This window comes from Vigna umbellata, chromosome 9 (genome assembly GCF_029865625.1).
Source record: "Vigna umbellata cultivar VRB3 chromosome 9, Vumbellata_1.0, whole genome shotgun sequence".
Taxonomy (NCBI): Eukaryota; Viridiplantae; Streptophyta; class Magnoliopsida; order Fabales; family Fabaceae; genus Vigna; species Vigna umbellata.
In genome coordinates this window covers 43,433,216-43,455,689 of record NC_142173.1, presented here as the reverse complement: position 1 = coordinate 43,455,689, position 22,474 = coordinate 43,433,216, and the positions used below count along the sequence as shown (strand labels likewise).

The 22,474-nt window shown below is 29.0% G+C and overlaps 2 protein-coding genes across 2 annotated transcripts; one reads left to right on the top strand and one right to left on the bottom strand.

Annotated features, from left to right (window-relative positions):
* The first annotated feature begins 298 nt into the window (after positions 1-298).
* On the top strand, positions 299-3,239 carry LOC148193637 (uncharacterized). The gene is made up of 6 exons (XM_088099629.1): positions 299-524; positions 656-791; positions 867-940; positions 1,861-1,987; positions 2,098-2,370; positions 2,744-3,239. Exons 2-6 carry the CDS (start codon positions 672-674, stop codon positions 3,011-3,013), a joined length of 864 nt encoding a protein of 287 aa, XP_087955755.1. The 5' UTR covers positions 299-524; positions 656-671; the 3' UTR covers positions 3,014-3,239.
* Positions 3,240-19,035: 15,796 nt separating this feature from the next.
* On the bottom strand, positions 19,036-21,976 carry LOC148193636 (uncharacterized). Its single transcript, XM_088099645.1, has 6 exons — positions 21,750-21,976; positions 21,483-21,618; positions 21,334-21,407; positions 20,288-20,414; positions 19,905-20,177; positions 19,036-19,531 (listed from the first exon to the last, which is right to left on the bottom strand). Exons 2-6 carry the CDS (start codon positions 21,600-21,602, stop codon positions 19,262-19,264), a joined length of 864 nt encoding a protein of 287 aa, XP_087955771.1. The 5' UTR covers positions 21,603-21,618; positions 21,750-21,976; the 3' UTR covers positions 19,036-19,261.
* Between the last annotated feature and the right edge of the window lie 498 nt (positions 21,977-22,474).

The window sequence follows — 22,474 nt, the reverse complement described above, 5'->3', positions numbered from 1 at the left end:
GGGTGATTTGCTAAAGAAGGGAAACAAAAGAAAAAAAGGGTAGCATTTGCGATAAGGGCAAAGAAGTAATATTACTGTGCTCCCTTGTAACAACCGACATGTGGCGGTACATGCGGCGCACATGCTTACAGTCCCTAGTTACAAAATACAAATATACAAGGGTTGTTTGAGATTCAAAAATAGAGAGAGAGTGTAAATGGTAATTAACAAGAAAATTAAAAAAAAAAAAAAAGTTGAAAGAAAGATAACGGAAGGGTTATATAAGAAAGTGTGTATGCTTGGTTGGCGTTTGCTTTGTTTTGAAACAGAAGAGGAGTAGCTTCTACTTTGTTTGTACTACTCTACACACCAGTCTCTTTTTCTACCCATTAAGATTACCTGCCCTTATATATATAAATAAATTTACTTTCTGCTGTGTTCCTCTCTACCATTGAGCAAACAAAAAGAATCTTGGAGATCGGGAGGTCATCGTCGTCATTTGTTGGCTGAAGATTAACATAACGACCTCGGGCACCCAGGAACAGGCACGGTCCCCCCTTCCATTTTCTTGTTGTCATTTCTTGTGTTTTGTTTTATTGGGAGATTTTGTAGACTGGAGATGGAGGGATGGAGGAATGAGTGATAGCTAATAAGGTTTGATTAATTGGTCGAGCAGGGCATTACTCAGCAATATGGAGAGAAGCACTCCGGTGAGGAAGCCACACACTTCAACCGCAGATCTGCTTACTTGGTCGGAAACTCCTATTTCTGATTCCCCACCTCCTCCTTCCTCCGCCTCTCGTTCTCACCAGGTATATTTTCTACCCTTCTTCTTTCGCTCCTGTTAAAATTTCTTTATTTATTTTTCTTCTATTGGGGAATTTCAGCCGTCCGATGGGATCAGGAAGGTCGTATTTGGGGGTCAGGTCACCGACGAAGAAGTCGAGAGCTTAAACAAACGGTGAGATCTAGTCCATTCTCTCTCATAATTTTTTTTATTATTAAAATTTGTAACCCATTTGGTCTTGTTTTGAAATTCCAAAAGGGGCTAGTTCTTTTTTCTCTAAGATATGCACAATTTGTGCGTGGCTCTGTATATTTTTACCTTTTGTTTCTGTCATTGATGTATGATCAATAATTTGTTTCTATTTTTGGTACCAATCTTATTTTATTATTGACCCCTTTAATTGAAGCGGGTGTTTGAAAGTGGGGCGAATGAGATTGACTGATTTTGTTGGATTTGGATTATCAGATCTATCTTTGAACCTTGCTTTCTTGCTCCTCCTGATTTTCACCACGTCTTATTCTTTGTTTTAGAAAGTGAACTGATGAATTGAGCTATTTCCTACCATTAGTGTGGGGAAGTCACATTTACAACATCAGGCTGTTTTTGAATTGTGACGAGAAATTAAATTCAAGATATGTTCATTCTCGCTCTTGTCCCTGCAAAACCCACAACTCTAGCACATTCATATTCTGTGTTCTAATTCCTCACCGTCACTTTGTTAGCTACCAATTATTACTCTTTTGTGGAAACGGGTCATATCACTGAAAGTTCCAACTATACATTGTCTCAGAGTGAAGAAAACACTATTTATTCGTCTATTTTTTTATCCCCTTTCCCTTTGTTCCAGTCTTGGAGGTTGCCTGAAAATAGAGAAGTATAATACAGAGCATTGATTTCGTTTTCTTATATTTTTGTGTTTTTCATTTTCTTGTACCTACTTTATTATGATTCTAGACTTAATTAAAATGAATATGAATTTAAATTTTTAGTCATATTCCTTCCTGTCCTTATTAAAAGGACGGGAGGCAGTATTATGAATCCTAGATCAACTTTGCCGTGTTGCGCCTGAAATTATCTAGTTGTGGAATTTCCAGAAAGCCTTGTTCGGAGTATAAGATGAAGGAGATAACTGGTAGTGGAATATTTGTAGCCAATGGAGAAGACGATCCCTCAGAAGCTGGCAGTACGAACCCAAATAAGACTGGAGTACGTATGTATCAGGTACTTATATTTGTGTGTCTAAACATGCGTGAACACAGATGCTTTTACATATTGTGTCAGTCATTAAATTTTGCTAACTTGGAGCTTTATTGTTCACTGTTGAATTAAAGCAAGTGACTGCTGGAATCAGCCATATCTCCTTTGGTGATGAGGAGAGTATTTCTCCAAAAAAACCAACTTCCTTGCCCGAGGTGGCCAAGCAGCGTGAGCTAAGTGGAACTTTGGAAAGTGAAGACTCTATATTGAAAAAGCAACTTTCTGATGCGAAGTGCAAGGAGCTCAGCGGTCATGACATATTTGCTCCACCACCAGAAATCAAACCCAGTCCAATAACTCCTCGCATACTTGAGTTAAAAGGGAGCATAGGCATTGGAGAACGTCATGTATGCACCACTCTAAGTTGCTAACCTTGAATTATTTGGGTGAATATTTTTCATATTTTTATCATTCTCCCGAGAAGTTTAAAATTTGGATACTTCAATAAACATAAAGGCAAAAGAGTGCATCTGTTAATCAACTCTGGTCGGCATAGCACTCTTCCCCCTTTGCAAGATTGGGTTCCATATCCATCTCTTGTGAGTGAAGAAAATTTGGATTGGTGGGGGCATACATTGTTTAGACAAATATGTCACTACAATGATCTTACAAGGAAGTAGAGTTGATGTTCTTCATGCATAGTGCATACAATGATGTTTTTGTTTAGCATTTATCATTGGGCATCTTTAAATAAGTGGTTTGTGTTATCTTGGTATACAGGCCGATGGAGATCAAAGCGAAACCAACGCTGCTGGGGAACCAATGAAAACAGCAAAGAAGATCTATGACAAGAAATATGTAGAACTTTCTGGGAATGACATATTCAAAGGTGATGTGGCACCCTCATCTGCTGAGAAATCATTGAGTGGGGCTAAACTACGAGAGATGAGTGGCAGCAACATCTTTGCTGATGGAAAGGTAGAAGCAAGAGACTACCTAGGTGGCGTACGGAAGCCACCCGGTGGTGAGAGCAGCATTGCCCTGGTATAATTTATTAGGTCTAACTTATCTTCATACTGTCTTGTTTTGTTTTAATTAATTTTTAGTGGGGATGTGTTATTATATTATTTGACCTTGTATTCTGGGTTTTGGGAATTGGTGTTTTAGGTTTCTTGATGTCTTGACCAAAAGAACCATATGCTAATTGGTTGTATGTCCATAATCCTATGCTTCCCTGTGTTTGCTTTTAATGAAGTGATTTGAACTGTTTAATTGATTCTGTGATTCAGAAGTGTGAATGCCTAGGTTTGAATGAGTACACCTTTACCAACGGTACAATATGCAATAATATCAATCGTGATATTTTTTCCATAAACATTGTTTTATCACTAAATCTTTTAATTCGGAAATTAAATAAATTTGTTGTAACCGTTAATTAATGACAGGTTAACGTTATTTAAAAAATATCAGTCAGATAACAAATTTTTTTTTTAAAAAATATCAAATTTCTTTTGTTCTTTTATTGTTAGATAGGATTTAGGGGAAGTTATGGGATTTAAAGTAAAATAACACGGAATATTCTCGGCCATGATTTCCAAATGCAATCTTCCCTGATATTTTATGTTCACTTTAGTAAACATTGTTTTTTATTAGTAGTTAACATTTCTTCTTGAAAAAAAGCTTTATTAGACAATATTAAAAATAAATTAAAAATGAAAATTAATAAGAAAATTTTGTAACGAACTAAAAGAATAAAGTTTTCAGAATTCTTCTAAAAGTTACAAGATTTTGACTTTCCACATTAACATGTTTTTGGGTTGAAATCAATAAATAATTAAAAGAAATTAAACATTTTCTGCAACATTTATAACTTTCTTTGTAAAATTGGTGTGCAAAAGCATCAGCATATCAAAAAATAAAATAAATACCGAATTCAGACAATTCTTGTTGAAAATTTTTAAGAACAATCGTATAAAAAAGAAAACACACGAAAACAAGAATGAAAGAAAGAAAGAAAAACTAAAGTTAAATATGAAAAAAAAAACTGTACTTGAAATTTCTTCTGAAAAATAACTTTGAGATGTTAGGATCAATAGCACATTCCATAATAAATATGTTTGATAAACAATATTATATATATATATATATATATATATTCGAAAATGACATATTTGATATCATAATAAAATTTGAAGATAGAAGAAGAAAAATTAAAGGTAAAAAAGAAAGTTTCAAACTCAGAGGTTCTATCTAAAATTAGGAAGATGAAACCTGCAAAAGAAATCTTTCATAGTAAATTAGGAATTTAAATCCACCAAACCCTTCTTTTGCCTCATGTAAGGCAAGTTTTTCTCCACAACTATTGCCTTAAAAGTTCATATTTTTTTTGTTATTTGTATACAATTAAACCATCTATTTATAATCTTCCAAGTTACCAATATCGGATGACCAAAATGAATCTAATTCCATCAATGCTTCCAACAATTCAGCATGTAATGCATAGTTTAAGTCAATATTTTGTGCAAAACAACCAAGCACTCCAACACTTCGGTCTCTGAAAATCCCTCAACAAGGAGCAATACCAAACACACATTTGGCAGTTTTATTAGTGTGTGTGTGTTTTTAAATATTAAATTAATTAAAATAAAATTTCAAAAAATAGATGAAAATAAAACATAATAGAATAAAAATAATAAAAATCAATTCAATTAATTATTTTAATTTTAAATATTAAGCTAATTAAATACAAATCCAAAAAGTAAATATCATTAAAACATAATAAAATAAAAACTTTATTTTATTTTAATCAAAATTTAAAATAAATTCAACATAAAAAATTATTTTTAAAAAACTAACTCTAGTAAATATTATCTTATATAATAGAACTGTAGTTTTTTTTTTAATAAAATTTTTAGTTTTTTTTTAAGTAAAGTTATCATATGATGACTTCAACTTATAATATTTTAAAAATTCAACTTCGTTATCTCTGTATTAATATAATAGTAATGATACTCATATTGATTTCATGTTACATCAATAAATTTATATTAAATGTTGATTAATCTTTGAGTATAAATATTTTTTTTACATAGTATGACTACTGATATGACTGGTGAAGATAAAATGAAGCTGATAGGTTATGTGAAGTAGAAGGGACACAATTGCCTTATCTGAAGCTCACACTATTCGAAAATCAAGACGAACTATGTTTATGTGGAAACATGTTGCTACAAAAGAAGTCAAAGGTTTATGTTAGAAATGACTCACTAAGAAGTGAAATCATGTGTATTTATGTGCAAAAGTAGGAGATCACTTATATATCTTTTTTCTTTCTTAAACTAATTTTTTTGTAGGTACATCTGTGGTGCATGTTTTGAGATTATATTTGTTTGAAGTAATGAGGTGTAGGATACTTATCTCTTTTAATTTTAGTGTTTAATTGTTATATGAAGGTGACAGATGAGGATTAAAGCACATGAATGTTCTTTTATACAAAAATATATAGTTATTTTTTCCAATAAAATTATTTTTAAAAAGTGGTTATTTATTATTGTAAAATAAATTTAAATATACCGAAATATTATATACTAATTGAATGGTAACCATTTCTTTCTTTACATGTGTTTGATGTTGTATTTCATTGGCTTTTTATTCATTTTTTAGGATAGATTAATTGTCAATTTTATAAAGTATTTTACATTTTATTTATATATTAATATGCTTTTTTTACTTATCTCTATTAAATATTTTGAGTATATATATTTTTATCAATGTGAAAAAAAATCTATAAATCATTAAATATATGATAACATTTTTTTAAATAATCAACAAAATATAATGAATTAATTAGTTTTATTGATTTATACATTCCATTAATAGTATCTTATATCAAGGAGTTCATGGAATAGTTGATATTTAACTAATTTAATTCATGTTGGGGGGCGAAACAGGGTTTAGATAAAATTAGGCAGCACATTTTTATGAATTTTAGCCGTTACGAAAACATTTCCTAAATAATTCCATTCAACATCTAACATTTAATATTTAAAATTTGAATTTGGAATTCTGCATTTATAGCTTTTTATTTATTTATTTCTGTTTTATGATTTTAACTACTCTTACCAGACATTACCAAAATCTTTAGCAAATATTTGTTTTGACATGGTTTCCTTTTTCAAGAATTTCTAAGGATTATATAGATAAAAGTATCATTCTTATCAACATGTTTGACTGTCATTAAGTTATTTAATTATTTTTTACCATCTTTAATTAAATAAAATAATTATATTAAATAAGATAACTTTTTATAATCTGATAATTTTTACAATCTTTAATTGTTACAGATATTTTTAGCCATGGTTTAGTCTTCTTTTTATAATCTTATTTGACTAATAATTAATATATTCAAGGCATATGCTTCTAATTAAGGTATTTAAATAGATTAATATTTTCCGGTCCTCGGATAAATTGCTTGAATTTTCATTTTCAGTGCCATCTAATTTCTGTTTTTTCTTGAACTTTTTTCAATTCCTTTCATTTGTATTTGGTTCATTTACATCTAAACTATTGGTGAGTTATAATATATTAGTTATACTATCAATGCATTAATCAAAATAACATGTTCAAATTCTTTTATAGTGTTCACGTTTTTATAGATTTTAAAAGCTTTGTTGGTCAAGGAATAGCCAAATATACCTTCAACCTTATTATCAAATTTTTCAATATTATCTTACCATTACTCAACACAAAAGAATTTATAGCCAAAAATTCTTAGATGAGATAGGTTAGGTTTTCTACCTTTAAACAACTTATACGGTGTGAGTTTCAAAACATGTCTTACGAGAGTTCTATTTAGTACATAACATGTGCTTACTCCGTCAGCCCAAAAGTATTTTGGTAACGAATTCTCATTTAGTATGGTTCTTTCTAACTATTCCAAAGATCTTCCTTTCTAAACCACCATTTTACTATGGTGTTCTAGGAGTTGAGAAGTTATGTGAGATACCATGGTTTTCACAAAATATTTCAAAGTTTTTATTTTGAAACTCACCCCTATTGTTACTCCTAATTGACTTGATTTTAAGTTCTTTTTCATTTTGAATAATAAATGCAAATTTCTTAAAATCCTTTAGGATGTCACATTTTGATGAGATAAAGAAGGTCCAAGTAAATCCAGAGAAATCATCAACAAGTACTAATGCATACTAATTTCCTCTTATATTTGTTCTAGAAGGGTCAAACAGATCCATATTATTAATTCTAGTGGCTTTATATTGGATATATATTGCTTTGACTTAAATGATATTTTTACTTGTTTTTCTTTTTACATGCATCACAAAGTTTATTTTGCTCAAACTTGATTTCAGGTAGTCTTTGAACAAGATTCTTTAGTTTGTTTAAATGAGACATATGACTGTCAGCTAGTCTTTTATGTCATAGCCATGGTTTATCATTTTTAGCAAAAAAAAAAAATACAATAGAATCAAAAAGTGTTTTCAAAGTCAATGATGTAAGTTTTTTGGTATCTTTTACTAATGAAAACTAATTCATCAGATGATGCACAACAAATCAAATAATGGTTTACTTCAAAACTTTGTCACATAGTTGGCTAATGCTGAACAAAATGTGTTTGAAGCCTTCCACTAGTAACACATTTTCTATTTCAAAAGATGAAGAGGTTTTTACCTTTCTAGTGTCTAGAATTTTACCTTTATTATTGTCACTATATGTGACATGTCCACTGGTTTTGTAGGATAAATGGTTGAACTTGCTTGTATCTCCAGTCATATGCCTTGAGCAACCACTTTCTAGGTACCACATGGACTTATTTTCTCTTTGATTATCCTGCAACACAAATTGGAGAGTAGTGGCAGGTACCCAATTAAATTTAGTTCCTTTCATGTTAAGGGTTTCAATGATTTCTTAGGAACCAATTTAAACTTTCCTTTAGGAACACCATGATTCTTGTAATAGCATGAATTTGATGCATGACCTAGATGATTGTAGTAAAAACATACAATTGAGGGTTTTCTTATGTCAATAAACTTTCTGGCTTTTAATCGATTATTCTTACCAACATACTTTATTCCTTTTCTATTCAACACAATCATTTGTGAACCAAGAAGAACATCAAAATTTGAAGTTCCTATAGTGAATTTAGACAAGATTTTCATAAGGTATTTAATTCTTTCCATTTGTTTTGAACAATTTTCACAATATTGAGCACATTCCTTGTTTTCATGCATGGTGACATTTTTCTAGAGATTCTAGTTTTGATTTCAAACTCTCATTTTTCAGAATCTTTATTTTGTTTTCTAGCCACTTGTTTTCACTTTATACTTATTATTTGAGTACTGGAGTTTCCTAACTTTCTCGTGCAATCTTCAAATACATCAAGTAGTTGATAATACTTATTTTAAATGCTTTCAGATTCAAAATTACTCATATTGCTTTCAATTCATTAAGGGCTAGTGTAGAGGATATAATGTTTTTGGTTTTACATCATATTGCGCTCTGTGCTCTATTGTTTTCATAAAGAGTCCATTGTAAAATTCTTTAGGCATAGTCTTACCATATTCCGTCTTTGTGAATTGAAAGGAACCATTAACAACAACATCTCATACACCTTTATCCATTAATTCTAAAAGATTTTCATTCATATTTTCCAAAATGGGTAATTCTCTCCCACAAACAAAAAGTGTGGTCTATTTATGCATGCCCCTTCAACAAATGTTTGAGATATATTAGCCGATCTTTTTAACTGATTAATATTCTATTAACGAGCGAGCGCCAATTGTTAAAATTGTAGGAACAATATATCTCAACCAAAAGGAATGAATTAGTTTAAAACTGGTTTTAAACTTCTTGAAAATTCCTGGTGCATTAAATTGTTTTCAATGAACTTTTCAATCTTTTAAAATATTAAATTTTTTTGAAACAAAACAAGAGTTTAAATCTAGTATTCTTCCAAGAACCTGAACTAGAAGGAAATCCACTATGAGAAAGTGTCAAGATTATAAAATAAAAATTCCAGAAGTCTAAATCTTTAACCAAAGCAAGAATTAACTCAACAATTTTCAGAATTTATAGTAAAGATAAAACCTAATACTTCAAACTCCTCTAATATCTTTTATTTGTTTTTTGAAGGCTTGCAACTTTGATTTTCTTGATTTTTTTTGTTTAAGATGTTCTTATATATTGGAAATATACTGACAATTTTAATCGATTAAATTATTTTCTTAATAGATTAAAATAGAATGCTAAGCATCCTTGTGTATCCAAACAATTTTAACAGAAAAGTTACTTAATCAATTACAACAAACTTATTTTTAACCGTTTTAATAATAAGTTAATAACATCTTACATTCAACATAAATTTTAACATCACATTCCTTTTAATACTATTTAACAACTTGTTAATCATGTAAAAAATATTTAAACACATTTAAACATCATTCAACGTCAGAAAAAACATATTAAAAGTAGTCTCAGTTTAAGCATTTGGATGACTTCCCTATCAACATAAAAGTCTCTTTTGAATAATTTCATTCTCAAAACTAAAAAAAATAAGAAACCCAAAACCCTTACTCACCTCCCTCATTCCTCTCAACCCTTTCTCTTCCATCTCTCTCACTCTATTTCTAAGTTTATGAGTTTTTCACTTGGGATACAGTAGGGTGACAGAAAATGTTAGAGTGAGAGAGGTGAAAGAGAAAGGGTTGAGAGGAATGAGAGAGGTGAGTAAGGGTTTGGGGTTTCTTGTTTTTTTAGTTTTGATAATGAAATTATTCAAATACCCTTAACCTTAAACTTATAATCATGATATAGAACGATATTTTTGTTTACTAAAATTCGCTACATATTGTTAAAATGTACCAACTGAAAAACAGGATACGTGCGCAAATCCATATATATATATATATATATATATAATATATATAATATATATATATATATATATATATATAATAAAAAATAATTTTAGGATTTGGTTATTTGTTTCTGTAAAATAACTTTAAATACAAGAAAGCTTTAGATACTACATTAGATATGATAACATTTTTTCTTCTTTAACTCTATTTAATGATATATTTCTTTGGCTTATTATTTATATTCTAGAAGAGAACAGTGGTGAATTTTATAAAGTATTTTACTTTTTATGTATAATATTAATTTAATTTTTATCTTTATTGAATATTTTGAGTAAATATATATTTTTATGAAAAATTATATATGATTAAGAATAAATACGGTAACCTTTTCTTAAATAGTCAACTGAACTGAATTAATTAGTTGGTTTATATATTCTGTTAATAGATCTTATATCAAGGAAAATACTTTATATTTAACTGGTTTAATTCATATTGGGTAAAACAGTAATTTAGATAAAATTAAGTATGCTCACTTTTATGTCCATTACCAAATCACTTCCCAGATATCTCAAGGTCTTACATTTATTAATTATTTAAATTTGAAATTGGAATTCTCTCATTTATAACTCTTTTATTCCTGTTTTATTGCTCTAACTTCTCTTATCAAAGTTAACAAAATCCTTAGCAAATATTTGTTTTAACAAAAAATATTTTTTTCATGAATTTCAAATACATAGCTAAAAATATCATTATTTCATCATTAAGTTATTTAATTAATTTTTTACCATTTTTAATTAAATAGAATAGTTTATTATAACAATATAGCTTTTATATAATTTTTTTGATCTGGATGTTCTGTTACAGGTCTTTTAAGCCATGGTTAGACTATTCAAGGTATATTTCATACAAAGGTATTTAAATAGGTTAAATTGGGCTTTAAAAAGTTACAATAATGTTAAATAATTAATTAGTTATTGTTAATATATAAGACTGACAAAATATTAAAATAAGTTCACACCTCTTTCTAAAATAAATAAGAATACATGTTAAAGAGTTATACAATCAAAGAAAAACCAAAATTTTCCGATGTGGCACATTAACAAAATAAAGACTCTTCTACATGCTGAAAATATAGATATTAGATTGCAATTCGATTCTTTACAAATTAATGACCAATTTGAGACTATGCACAATAAACATTGTACTTATTTTCCTTCACAAAAAACATTTAAATAAACAATAAATCAATTAAAATAGACTCAGCTTAAATTTCGAACGACATTAATTTTTGTTTATTTTTTATTTAATGTCTTCGAAATTTTAAGCTGAGTCTATTTTAATTTGATTTATTGTTTATTTAAATGTTTTTTGTGAAGGAAAATAAGTACAATGTTTATTGTGCATAGTCTCAAATTGGTCATTAATTTGTAAAGAATCGAATTGCAATCTAATATCTATATTTTCAGCATGTAGAAGAGTCTTTATTTTGTTAATGTGCCACATCGGAAAATTTTGGTTTTTCTTTGATTGTATAACTCTTTAACATGTATTCTTATTTATTTTAGAAAGAGTGTGAACTTATTTTAATATTTTGTCAGTCTTATATATTAACAATAACTAATTAATTATTTAACATTATTGTAACTTTTTAAAGCCCAATATTAACCTATTTAAATACCTTTGTATGAAATATACCTTGAATAGTCTAACCATGGCTTAAAAGACCTGTAACAGTAACATCCAGATCAAAAAATTATATAAAAGCTATATTGTTTAATATAACTATTCTATTTAATTAAAAATGGTAAAAAATTAATTAAATAACTTAATGATGAAATAATGATATTTTTAGCTATGTATTTGAAATTCATGAAAAAAATATTTTTTGTTAAAACAAATATTTGCTAAGGATTTTGTTAACTTTGATAAGAGAAGTTAGAGCAATAAAACAGGAATAAAAGAGTTATAAATGAGAGAATTCCAATTTCAAATTTTAAATAATTAATAAATGTAAGACCTTGAGATATCTGGGAAGTGATTTGGTAATGGACATAAAAGTGAGCATACTTAATTTTATCTAAATTACTGTTTTACCCAATATGAATTAAACCAGTTAAATATAAAGTATTTTCTCCTTGATATAAGATCTATTAACAGAATATATAAACCAACTAATTAATTCAGTTCAGTTGACTATTTAAGAAAAGGTTACCGTATTTATTCTTAATCATATATAATTTTTCATAAAAATATATATTTACTCAAAATATTCAATAAAGATAAAAATTAAATTAATATTATACATAAAAAGTAAAATACTTTATAAAATTCACCACTGTTCTCTTCTAGAATATAAATAATAAGCCAAAGAAATATATCATTAAATAGAGTTAAAGAAGAAAAAATGTTATCATATCTAATGTAGTATCTAAAGCTTTCTTGTATTTAAAGTTATTTTACAGAAACAAATAACCAAATCCTAAAATTATTTTTTATTATATATATATATATATATATATATATATATATATATATATATATATATATATATATATATATGGATTTGCGCACGTATCCTGTTTTTCAGTTGGTACATTTTAACAATATGTAGCGAATTTTAGTAAACAAAAATATCGTTCTATATCATGATTATAAGTTTTAAGGTTAAGGGTATTTGAATAATTTCATTATCAAAACTAAAAAAACAAGAAACCCCAAACCCTTACTCACCTCTCTCATTCCTCTCAACCCTTTCTCTTTCACCTCTCTCACTCTAACATTTTCTGTCACCCTACTGTATCCCAAGTGAAAAACTCATAAACTTAGAAATAGAGTGAGAGAGATGGAAGAGAAAGGGTTGAGAGGAATGAGGGAGGTGAGTAAGGGTTTTGGGTTTCTTATTTTTTTTAGTTTTGAGAATGAAATTATTCAAAAGAGACTTTTATGTTGATAGGGAAGTCATCCAAATGCTTAAACTGAGACTACTTTTAATATGTTTTTTCTGACGTTGAATGATGTTTAAATGTGTTTAAATATTTTTTACATGATTAACAAGTTGTTAAATAGTATTAAAAGGAATGTGATGTTAAAATTTATGTTGAATGTAAGATGTTATTAACTTATTATTAAAACGGTTAAAAATAAGTTTGTTGTAATTGATTAAGTAACTTTTCTGTTAAAATTGTTTGGATACACAAGGATGCTTAGCATTCTATTTTAATCTATTAAGAAAAATTTAATCGATTAAAATTGTCAGTATATTTCCAATATATAAGAACATCTTAAACAAAAAAAATCAAGAAAATCAAAGTTGCAAGCCTTCAAAAAACAAATAAAAGATATTAGAGGAGTTTGAAGTATTAGGTTTTATCTTTACTATAAATTCTGAAAATTGTTGAGTTAATTCTTGCTTTGGTTAAAGATTTAGACTTCTGGAATTTTTTATTTTATAATCTTGACACTTTCTCATAGTGGATTTCCTTCTAGTTCAGGTTCTTGGAAGAATACTAGATTTAAACTCTTGTTTTGTTTCAAAAAATTTAATATTTTAAAAGATTGAAAAGTTCATTGAAAACAATTTAATGCACCAGGAATTTTCAAGAAGTTTAAAACCAGTTTTAAACTAATTCATTCCTTTTGGTTGAGATATATTGTTCCTACAATTTTAACAATTGGCGCTCGCTCGTTAATAGAATATTAATCAGTTAAAAAGATCGGCTAATATATCTCAAACATTTGTTGAAGGGGCATGCATAAATAGACCACACTTTTTGTTTGTGGGAGAGAATTACCCATTTTGGAAAATATGAATGAAAATCTTTTTAGAATTAATGGATAAAGGTGTATGAGATGTTGTTGTTAATGGTTCCTTTCAATTCACAAAGACGGAATATGGTAAGACTATGCCTAAAGAATTTTTACAATGGACTCTTTATGAAAACAATAGAGCACAGAGCGCAATATGATGTAAAACCAAAAACATTATATCCTCTACACTAGCCCTTAATGAATTGAAAGCAATATGAGTAATTTTGAATCTGAAAGCATTTAAAATAAGTATTATCAACTACTTGATGTATTTGAAGATTGCACGAGAAAGTTAGGAAACTCCAGTACTCAAATAATAAGTATAAAGTGAAAACAAGTGGCTAGAAAACAAAATAAAGATTCTGAAAAATGAGAGTTTGAAATCAAAACTAGAATCTCTAGAAAAATGTCACCATGCATGAAAACAAGGAATGTGCTCAATATTGTGAAAATTGTTCAAAACAAATGGAAAGAATTAAATACCTTATGAAAATCTTGTCTAAATTCACTATAGGAACTTCAAATTTTGATGTTCTTCTTGGTTCACAAATGATTGTGTTGAATAGAAAAGGAATAAAGTATGTTGGTAAGAATAATCGATTAAAAGCCAGAAAGTTTATTGACATAAGAAAACCCTCAATTGTATGTTTTTACTACAATCATCTAGGTCATGCATCAAATTCATGCTATTACAAGAATCATGGTGTTCCTAAAGGAAAGTTTAAATTGGTTCCTAAGAAATCATTGAAACCCCTTAACATGAAAGGAACTAAATTTAATTGGGTACCTGCCACTACTCTCCAATTTGTGTTGCAGGATAATCAAAGAGAAAATAAGTCCATGTGGTACCTAGAAAGTGGTTGCTCAAGGCATATGACTGGAGATACAAGCAAGTTCAACCATTTATCCTACAAAACCAGTGGACATGTCACATATAGTGACAATAATAAAGGTAAAATTCTAGACACTAGAAAGGTAAAAACCTCTTCATCTTTTGAAATAGAAAATGTGTTACTAGTGGAAGGCTTCAAACACATTTTGTTCAGCATTAGCCAACTATGTGACAAAGTTTTGAAGTAAACCATTATTTGATTTGTTGTGCATCATCTGATGAATTAGTTTTCATTAGTAAAAGATACCAAAAAACTTACATCATTGACTTTGAAAACACTTTTTGATTCTATTGTATTTTTTTTTTTTTGCTAAAAATGATAAACCATGGCTATGACATAAAAGACTAGCTGACAGTCATATGTCTCATTTAAACAAACTAAAGAATCTTGTTCAAAGACTACCTGAAATCAAGTTTGAGCAAAATAAACTTTGTGATGCATGTAAAAAGAAAAACAAGTAAAAATATCATTTAAGTCAAAGCAATATATATCCAATATAAAGCCACTAGAATTAATAATATGGATCTGTTTGACCCTTCTAGAACAAATATAAGAGGAAATTAGTATGCATTAGTACTTGTTGATGATTTCTCTGGATTTACTTGGACCTTCTTTATCTCATCAAAATGTGACATCCTAAAGGATTTTAAGAAATTTGCATTTATTATTCAAAATGAAAAAGAACTTAAAATCAAGTCAATTAGGAGTAACAATAGGGGTGAGTTTCAAAATAAAAACTTTGAAATATTTTGTGAAAACCATGGTATCTCACATAACTTCTCAACTCCTAGAACACCATAGTAAAATGGTGGTTTAGAAAGGAAGATCTTTGGAATAGTTAGAAAGAACCATACTAAATGAGAATTCGTTACCAAAATACTTTTGGGCTGACGGAGTAAGCACATGTTATGTACTAAATAGAACTCTCGTAAGACATGTTTTGAAACTCACACCGTATAAGTTGTTTAAAGGTAGAAAACCTAACCTATCTCATCTAAGAATTTTTGGCTATAAATTCTTTTGTGTTGAGTAATGGTAAGATAATATTGAAAAATTTGATAATAAGGTTGAAGGTATATTTGGCTATTCCTTGACCAACAAAGCTTTTAAAATCTATAACAAACGTGAACACTATAAAAGAATTTGAACATGTTATTTTTGATTAATGCATTGATAGTATAACTAATATATTATAACTCACCAATAGTTTAGATGTAAATGAACCAAATACAAATGAAAGGAATTGAAAAAAGTTCAAGAAAAAACAGAAATTAGATGGCACTGAAAATGAAAATTCAAGCAATTTATCCGAGGACCGGAAAATATTAATCTATTTAAATACCTTAATTAGAAGCATATGCCTTGAATATATTAATTATTAGTCAAATAAGATTATAAAAAGAAGACTAAACCATGGCTAAAAATATCTGTAACAATTAAAGATTGTAAAAATTATCAGATTATAAAAAGTTATCTTATTTAATATAATTATTTTATTTAATTAAAGATGGTAAAAAATAATTAAATAACTTAATGACAGTCAAACATGTTGATAAGAATGATACTTTTATCTATATAATCCTTAGAAATTCTTGAAAAAGGAAACCATGTCAAAACAAATATTTGCTAAAGATTTTGGTAATGTCTGGTAAGAGTAGTTAAAATCATAAAACAGAAATAAATAAATAAAAAGCTATAAATGCAGAATTCCAAATTCAAATTTTAAATATTAAATGTTAGATGTTGAATGGAATTATTTAGGAAATGTTTTCGTAACGGCTAAAATTCATAAAAATGTGCTGCCTAATTTTATCTAAACCCTGTTTCGCCCCCCAACATGAATTAAATTAGTTAAATATCAACTATTCCATGAACTCCTTGATATAAGATACTATTAATGGAATGTATAAATCAATAAAACTAATTAATTCATTATATTTTGTTGATTATTTAAAAAAATGTTATCATATATTTAATGATTTATAGATTTTTTTTCACATTGATAAAAATATATATACTCAAAATATTTAATAGAGATAAGTAAAAAAAGCATATTAATATATAAATAAAATGTAAAATACTTTATAAAATTGACAATTAATCTATCCTAAAAAATGAATAAAAAGCCAATGAAATACAACATCAAACACATGTAAAGAAAGAAATGGTTACCATTCAATTAGTATATAATATTTCGGTATATTTAAATTTATTTTACAATAATAAATAACCACTTTTTAAAAATAATTTTTATTGGAAAAAATAACTATATATTTTTGTATAAAAGAACATTCATGTGCTTTAATCCTCATCTGTCACCTTCATATAACAATTAAACACTAAAATTAAAAGAGATAAGTATCCTACACCTCATTACTTCAAACAAATATAATCTCAAAACATGCACCACAGATGTACCTACAAAAAAATTAGTTTAAGAAAGAAAAAAGATATATAAGTGATCTCCTACTTTTGCACATAAATACACATGATTTCACTTCTTAGTGAGTCATTTCTAACATAAACCTTTGACTTCTTTTGTAGCAACATGTTTCCACATAAACATAGTTCGTCTTGATTTTCGAATAGTGTGAGCTTCAGATAAGGCAATTGTGTCCCTTCTACTTCACATAACCTATCAGCTTCATTTTATCTTCACCAGTCATATCAGTAGTCATACTATGTAAAAAAAATATTTATACTCAAAGATTAATCAACATTTAATATAAATTTATTGATGTAACATGAAATCAATATGAGTATCATTACTATTATATTAATACAGAGATAACGAAGTTGAATTTTTAAAATATTATAAGTTGAAGTCATCATATGATAACTTTACTTAAAAAAAAACTAAAAATTTTATTAAAAAAAAAACTACAGTTCTATTATATAAGATAATATTTACTAGAGTTAGTTTTTTAAAAATAATTTTTTATGTTGAATTTATTTTAAATTTTGATTAAAATAAAATAAAGTTTTTATTTTATTATGTTTTAATGATATTTACTTTTTGGATTTGTATTTAATTAGCTTAATATTTAAAATTAAAATAATTAATTGAATTGATTTTTTATTATTTTTATTCTATTATGTTTTATTTTCATCTATTTTTTTGAAATTTTATTTAATTAATTTAATATTTAAAAACACCCACAAACACTAATAAAACTGCCAAATGTGTGTTTGGTATTGCTCCTTGTTGAGGGATTTTCAGAGACCGAAGTGTTGGAGTGCTTGGTTGTTTTGCACAAAATATTGACTTAAACTATGCATTACATGCTGAATTGTTGGAAGCATTGATGGAATTAGATTCATTTTGGTCATCCGATATTGGTAACTTGGAAGATTATAAATAGATGGTTTAATTGTATACAAATAACAAAAAAAATATGAACTTTTAAGGCAATAGTTGTGGAGAAAAACTTGCCTTACATGAGGCAAAAGAAGGGTTTGGTGGATTTAAATTCCTAATTTACTATGAAAGATTTCTTTTGCAGGTTTCATCTTCCTAATTTTAGATAGAACCTCTGAGTTTGAAACTTTCTTTTTTACCTTTAATTTTTCTTCTTCTATCTTCAAATTTTATTATGATATCAAATATGTCATTTTCGAATATATATATATATATATATATATAATATTGTTTATCAAACATATTTATTATGGAATGTGCTATTGATCCTAACATCTCAAAGTTATTTTTCAGAAGAAATTTCAAGTACAGTTTTTTTTTTCATATTTAACTTTAGTTTTTCTTTTCTTTCTTTCATTCTTGTTTTCGTGTGTTTTCTTTTTTATACGATTGTTCTTAAAAATTTTCAACAAGAATTGTCTGAATTCGGTATTTATTTTTATTTTTTGATATGCTGATGCTTTTGCACACCAATTTTACAAAGAAAGTTATAAATGTTGCAGAAAATGTTTAATTTCTTTTAATTATTTATTGATTTCAACCCAAAAACATGTTAATGTGGAAAGTCAAAATCTTGTAACTTTTAGAAGAATTCTGAAAACTTTATTCTTTTAGTTCGTTACAAAATTTTCTTATTAATTTTCATTTTTAATTTATTTTTAATATTGTCTAATAAAGCTTTTTTTTCAAGAAGAAATGTTAACTACTAATAAAAAACAATGTTTACTAAAGTGAACATAAAATATCAGGGAAGATTGCATTTGGAAATCATGGCCGAGAATATTCCGTGTTATTTTACTTTAAATCCCATAACTTCCCCTAAATCCTATCTAACAATAAAAGAACAAAAGAAATTTGATATTTTTTAAAAAAAAAATTTGTTATCTGACTGATATTTTTTAAATAACGTTAACCTGTCATTAATTAACGGTTACAACAAATTTATTTAATTTCCGAATTAAAAGATTTAGTGATAAAACAATGTTTATGGAAAAAATATCACGATTGATATTATTGCATATTGTACCGTTGGTAAAGGTGTACTCATTCAAACCTAGGCATTCACACTTCTGAATCACAGAATCAATTAAACAGTTCAAATCACTTCATTAAAAGCAAACACAGGGAAGCATAGGATTATGGACATACAACCAATTAGCATATGGTTCTTTTGGTCAAGACATCAAGAAACCTAAAACACCAATTCCCAAAACCCAGAATACAAGGTCAAATAATATAATAACACATCCCCACTAAAAATTAATTAAAACAAAACAAGACAGTATGAAGATAAGTTAGACCTAATAAATTATACCAGGGCAATGCTGCTCTCACCACCGGGTGGCTTCCGTACGCCACCTAGGTAGTCTCTTGCTTCTACCTTTCCATCAGCAAAGATGTTGCTGCCACTCATCTCTCGTAGTTTAGCCCCACTCAATGATTTCTCAGCAGATGAGGGTGCCACATCACCTTTGAATATGTCATTCCCAGAAAGTTCTACATATTTCTTGTCATAGATCTTCTTTGCTGTTTTCATTGGTTCCCCAGCAGCGTTGGTTTCGCTTTGATCTCCATCGGCCTGTATACCAAGATAACACAAACCACTTATTTAAAGATGCCCAATGATAAATGCTAAACAAAAACATCATTGTATGCACTATGCATGAAGAACATCAACTCTACTTCCTTGTAAGATCATTGTAGTGACATATTTGTCTAAACAATGTATGCCCCCACCAATCCAAATTTTCTTCACTCACAAGAGATGGATATGGAACCCAATCTTGCAAAGGGGGAAGAGTGCTATGCCGACCAGAGTTGATTAACAGATGCACTCTTTTGCCTTTATGTTTATTGAAGTATCCAAATTTTAAACTTCTCGGGAGAATGATAAAAATATGAAAAATATTCACCCAAATAATTCAAGGTTAGCAACTTAGAGTGGTGCATACATGACGTTCTCCAATGCCTATGCTCCCTTTTAACTCAAGTATGCGAGGAGTTATTGGACTGGGTTTGATTTCTGGTGGTGGAGCAAATATGTCATGACCGCTGAGCTCCTTGCACTTCGCATCAGAAAGTTGCTTTTTCAATATAGAGTCTTCACTTTCCAAAGTTCCACTTAGCTCACGCTGCTTGGCCACCTCGGGCAAGGAAGTTGGTTTTTTTGGAGAAATACTCTCCTCATCACCAAAGGAGATATGGCTGATTCCAGCAGTCACTTGCTTTAATTCAACAGTGAACAATAAAGCTCCAAGTTAGCAAAATTTAATGACTGACACAATATGTAAAAGCATCTGTGTTCACGCATGTTTAGACACACAAATATAAGTACCTGATACATACGTACTCCAGTCTTATTTGGGTTCGTACTGCCAGCTTCTGAGGGATCGTCTTCTCCATTGGCTACAAATATTCCACTACCAGTTATCTCCTTCATCTTATACTCCGAACAAGGCTTTCTGGAAATTCCACAACTAGATAATTTCAGGCGCAACACGGCAAAGTTGATCTAGGATTCATAATACTGCCTCCCGTCCTTTTAATAAGGACAGGAAGGAATATGACTAAAAATTTAAATTCATATTCATTTTAATTAAGTCTAGAATCATAATAAAGTAGGTACAAGAAAATGAAAAACACAAAAATATAAGAAAACGAAATCAATGCTCTGTATTATACTTCTCTATTTTCAGGCAACCTCCAAGACTGGAACAAAGGGAAAGGGGATAAAAAAATAGACGAATAAATAGTGTTTTCTTCACTCTGAGACAATGTATAGTTGGAACTTTCAGTGATATGACCCGTTTCCACAAAAGAGTAATAATTGGTAGCTAACAAAGTGACGGTGAGGAATTAGAACACAGAATATGAATGTGCTAGAGTTGTGGGTTTTGCAGGGACAAGAGCGAGAATGAACATATCTTGAATTTAATTTCTCGTCACAATTCAAAAACAGCCTGATGTTGTAAATGTGACTTCCCCACACTAATGGTAGGAAATAGCTCAATTCATCAGTTCACTTTCTAAAACAAAGAATAAGACGTGGTGAAAATCAGGAGGAGCAAGAAAGCAAGGTTCAAAGATAGATCTGATAATCCAAATCCAACAAAATCAGTCAATCTCATTCGCCCCACTTTCAAACACCCGCTTCAATTAAAGGGGTCAATAATAAAATAAGATTGGTACCAAAAATAGAAACAAATTATTGATCATACATCAATGACAGAAACAAAAGGTAAAAATATACAGAGCCACGCACAAATTGTGCATATCTTAGAGAAAAAAGAACTAGCCCCTTTTGGAATTTCAAAACAAGACCAAATGGGTTACAAATTTTAATAAAAAAAAAATTATGAGAGAGAATGGACTAGATCTCACCGTTTGTTTAAGCTCTCGACTTCTTCGTCGGTGACCTGACCCCCAAATACGACCTTCCTGATCCCATCGGACGGCTGAAATTCCCCAATAGAAGAAAAATAAATAAAGAAATTTTAACAGGAGCGAAAGAAGAAGGGTAGAAAATATACCTGGTGAGAACGAGAGGCGGAGGAAGGAGGAGGTGGGGAATCAGAAATAGGAGTTTCCGACCAAGTAAGCAGATCTGCGGTTGAAGTGTGTGGCTTCCTCACCGGAGTGCTTCTCTCCATATTGCTGAGTAATGCCCTGCTCGACCAATTAATCAAACCTTATTAGCTATCACTCATTCCTCCATCCCTCCATCTCCAGTCTACAAAATCTCCCAATAAAACAAAACACAAGAAATGACAACAAGAAAATGGAAGGGGGGACCGTGCCTGTTCCTGGGTGCCCGAGGTCGTTATGTTAATCTTCAGCCAACAAATGACGACGATGACCTCCCGATCTCCAAGATTCTTTTTGTTTGCTCAATGGTAGAGAGGAACACAGCAGAAAGTAAATTTATTTATATATATAAGGGCAGGTAATCTTAATGGGTAGAAAAAGAGACTGGTGTGTAGAGTAGTACAAACAAAGTAGAAGCTACTCCTCTTCTGTTTCAAAACAAAGCAAACGCCAACCAAGCATACACACTTTCTTATATAACCCTTCCGTTATCTTTCTTTCAACTTTTTTTTTTTTTTTTAATTTTCTTGTTAATTACCATTTACACTCTCTCTCTATTTTTGAATCTCAAACAACCCTTGTATATTTGTATTTTGTAACTAGGGACTGTAAGCATGTGCGCCGCATGTACCGCCACATGTCGGTTGTTACAAGGGAGCACAGTAATATTACTTCTTTGCCCTTATCGCAAATGCTACCCTTTTTTTCTTTTGTTTCCCTTCTTTAGCAAATCACCCACCCACTTTGTGACGATGATGATGAACTCGATCGATCTTACCTTTTTTTTATTTATTTCGTACTAAATTTAGTCAAAGATTAACCACATAAGCGAACTGCTACTGAAAGCATTGATGTAAAAGGAAAATAATGTAACATTTATGGATTTGATTATGTCATAAACATGAATTTTTGCTATAAAAGAGATGGAGGTGAAAAT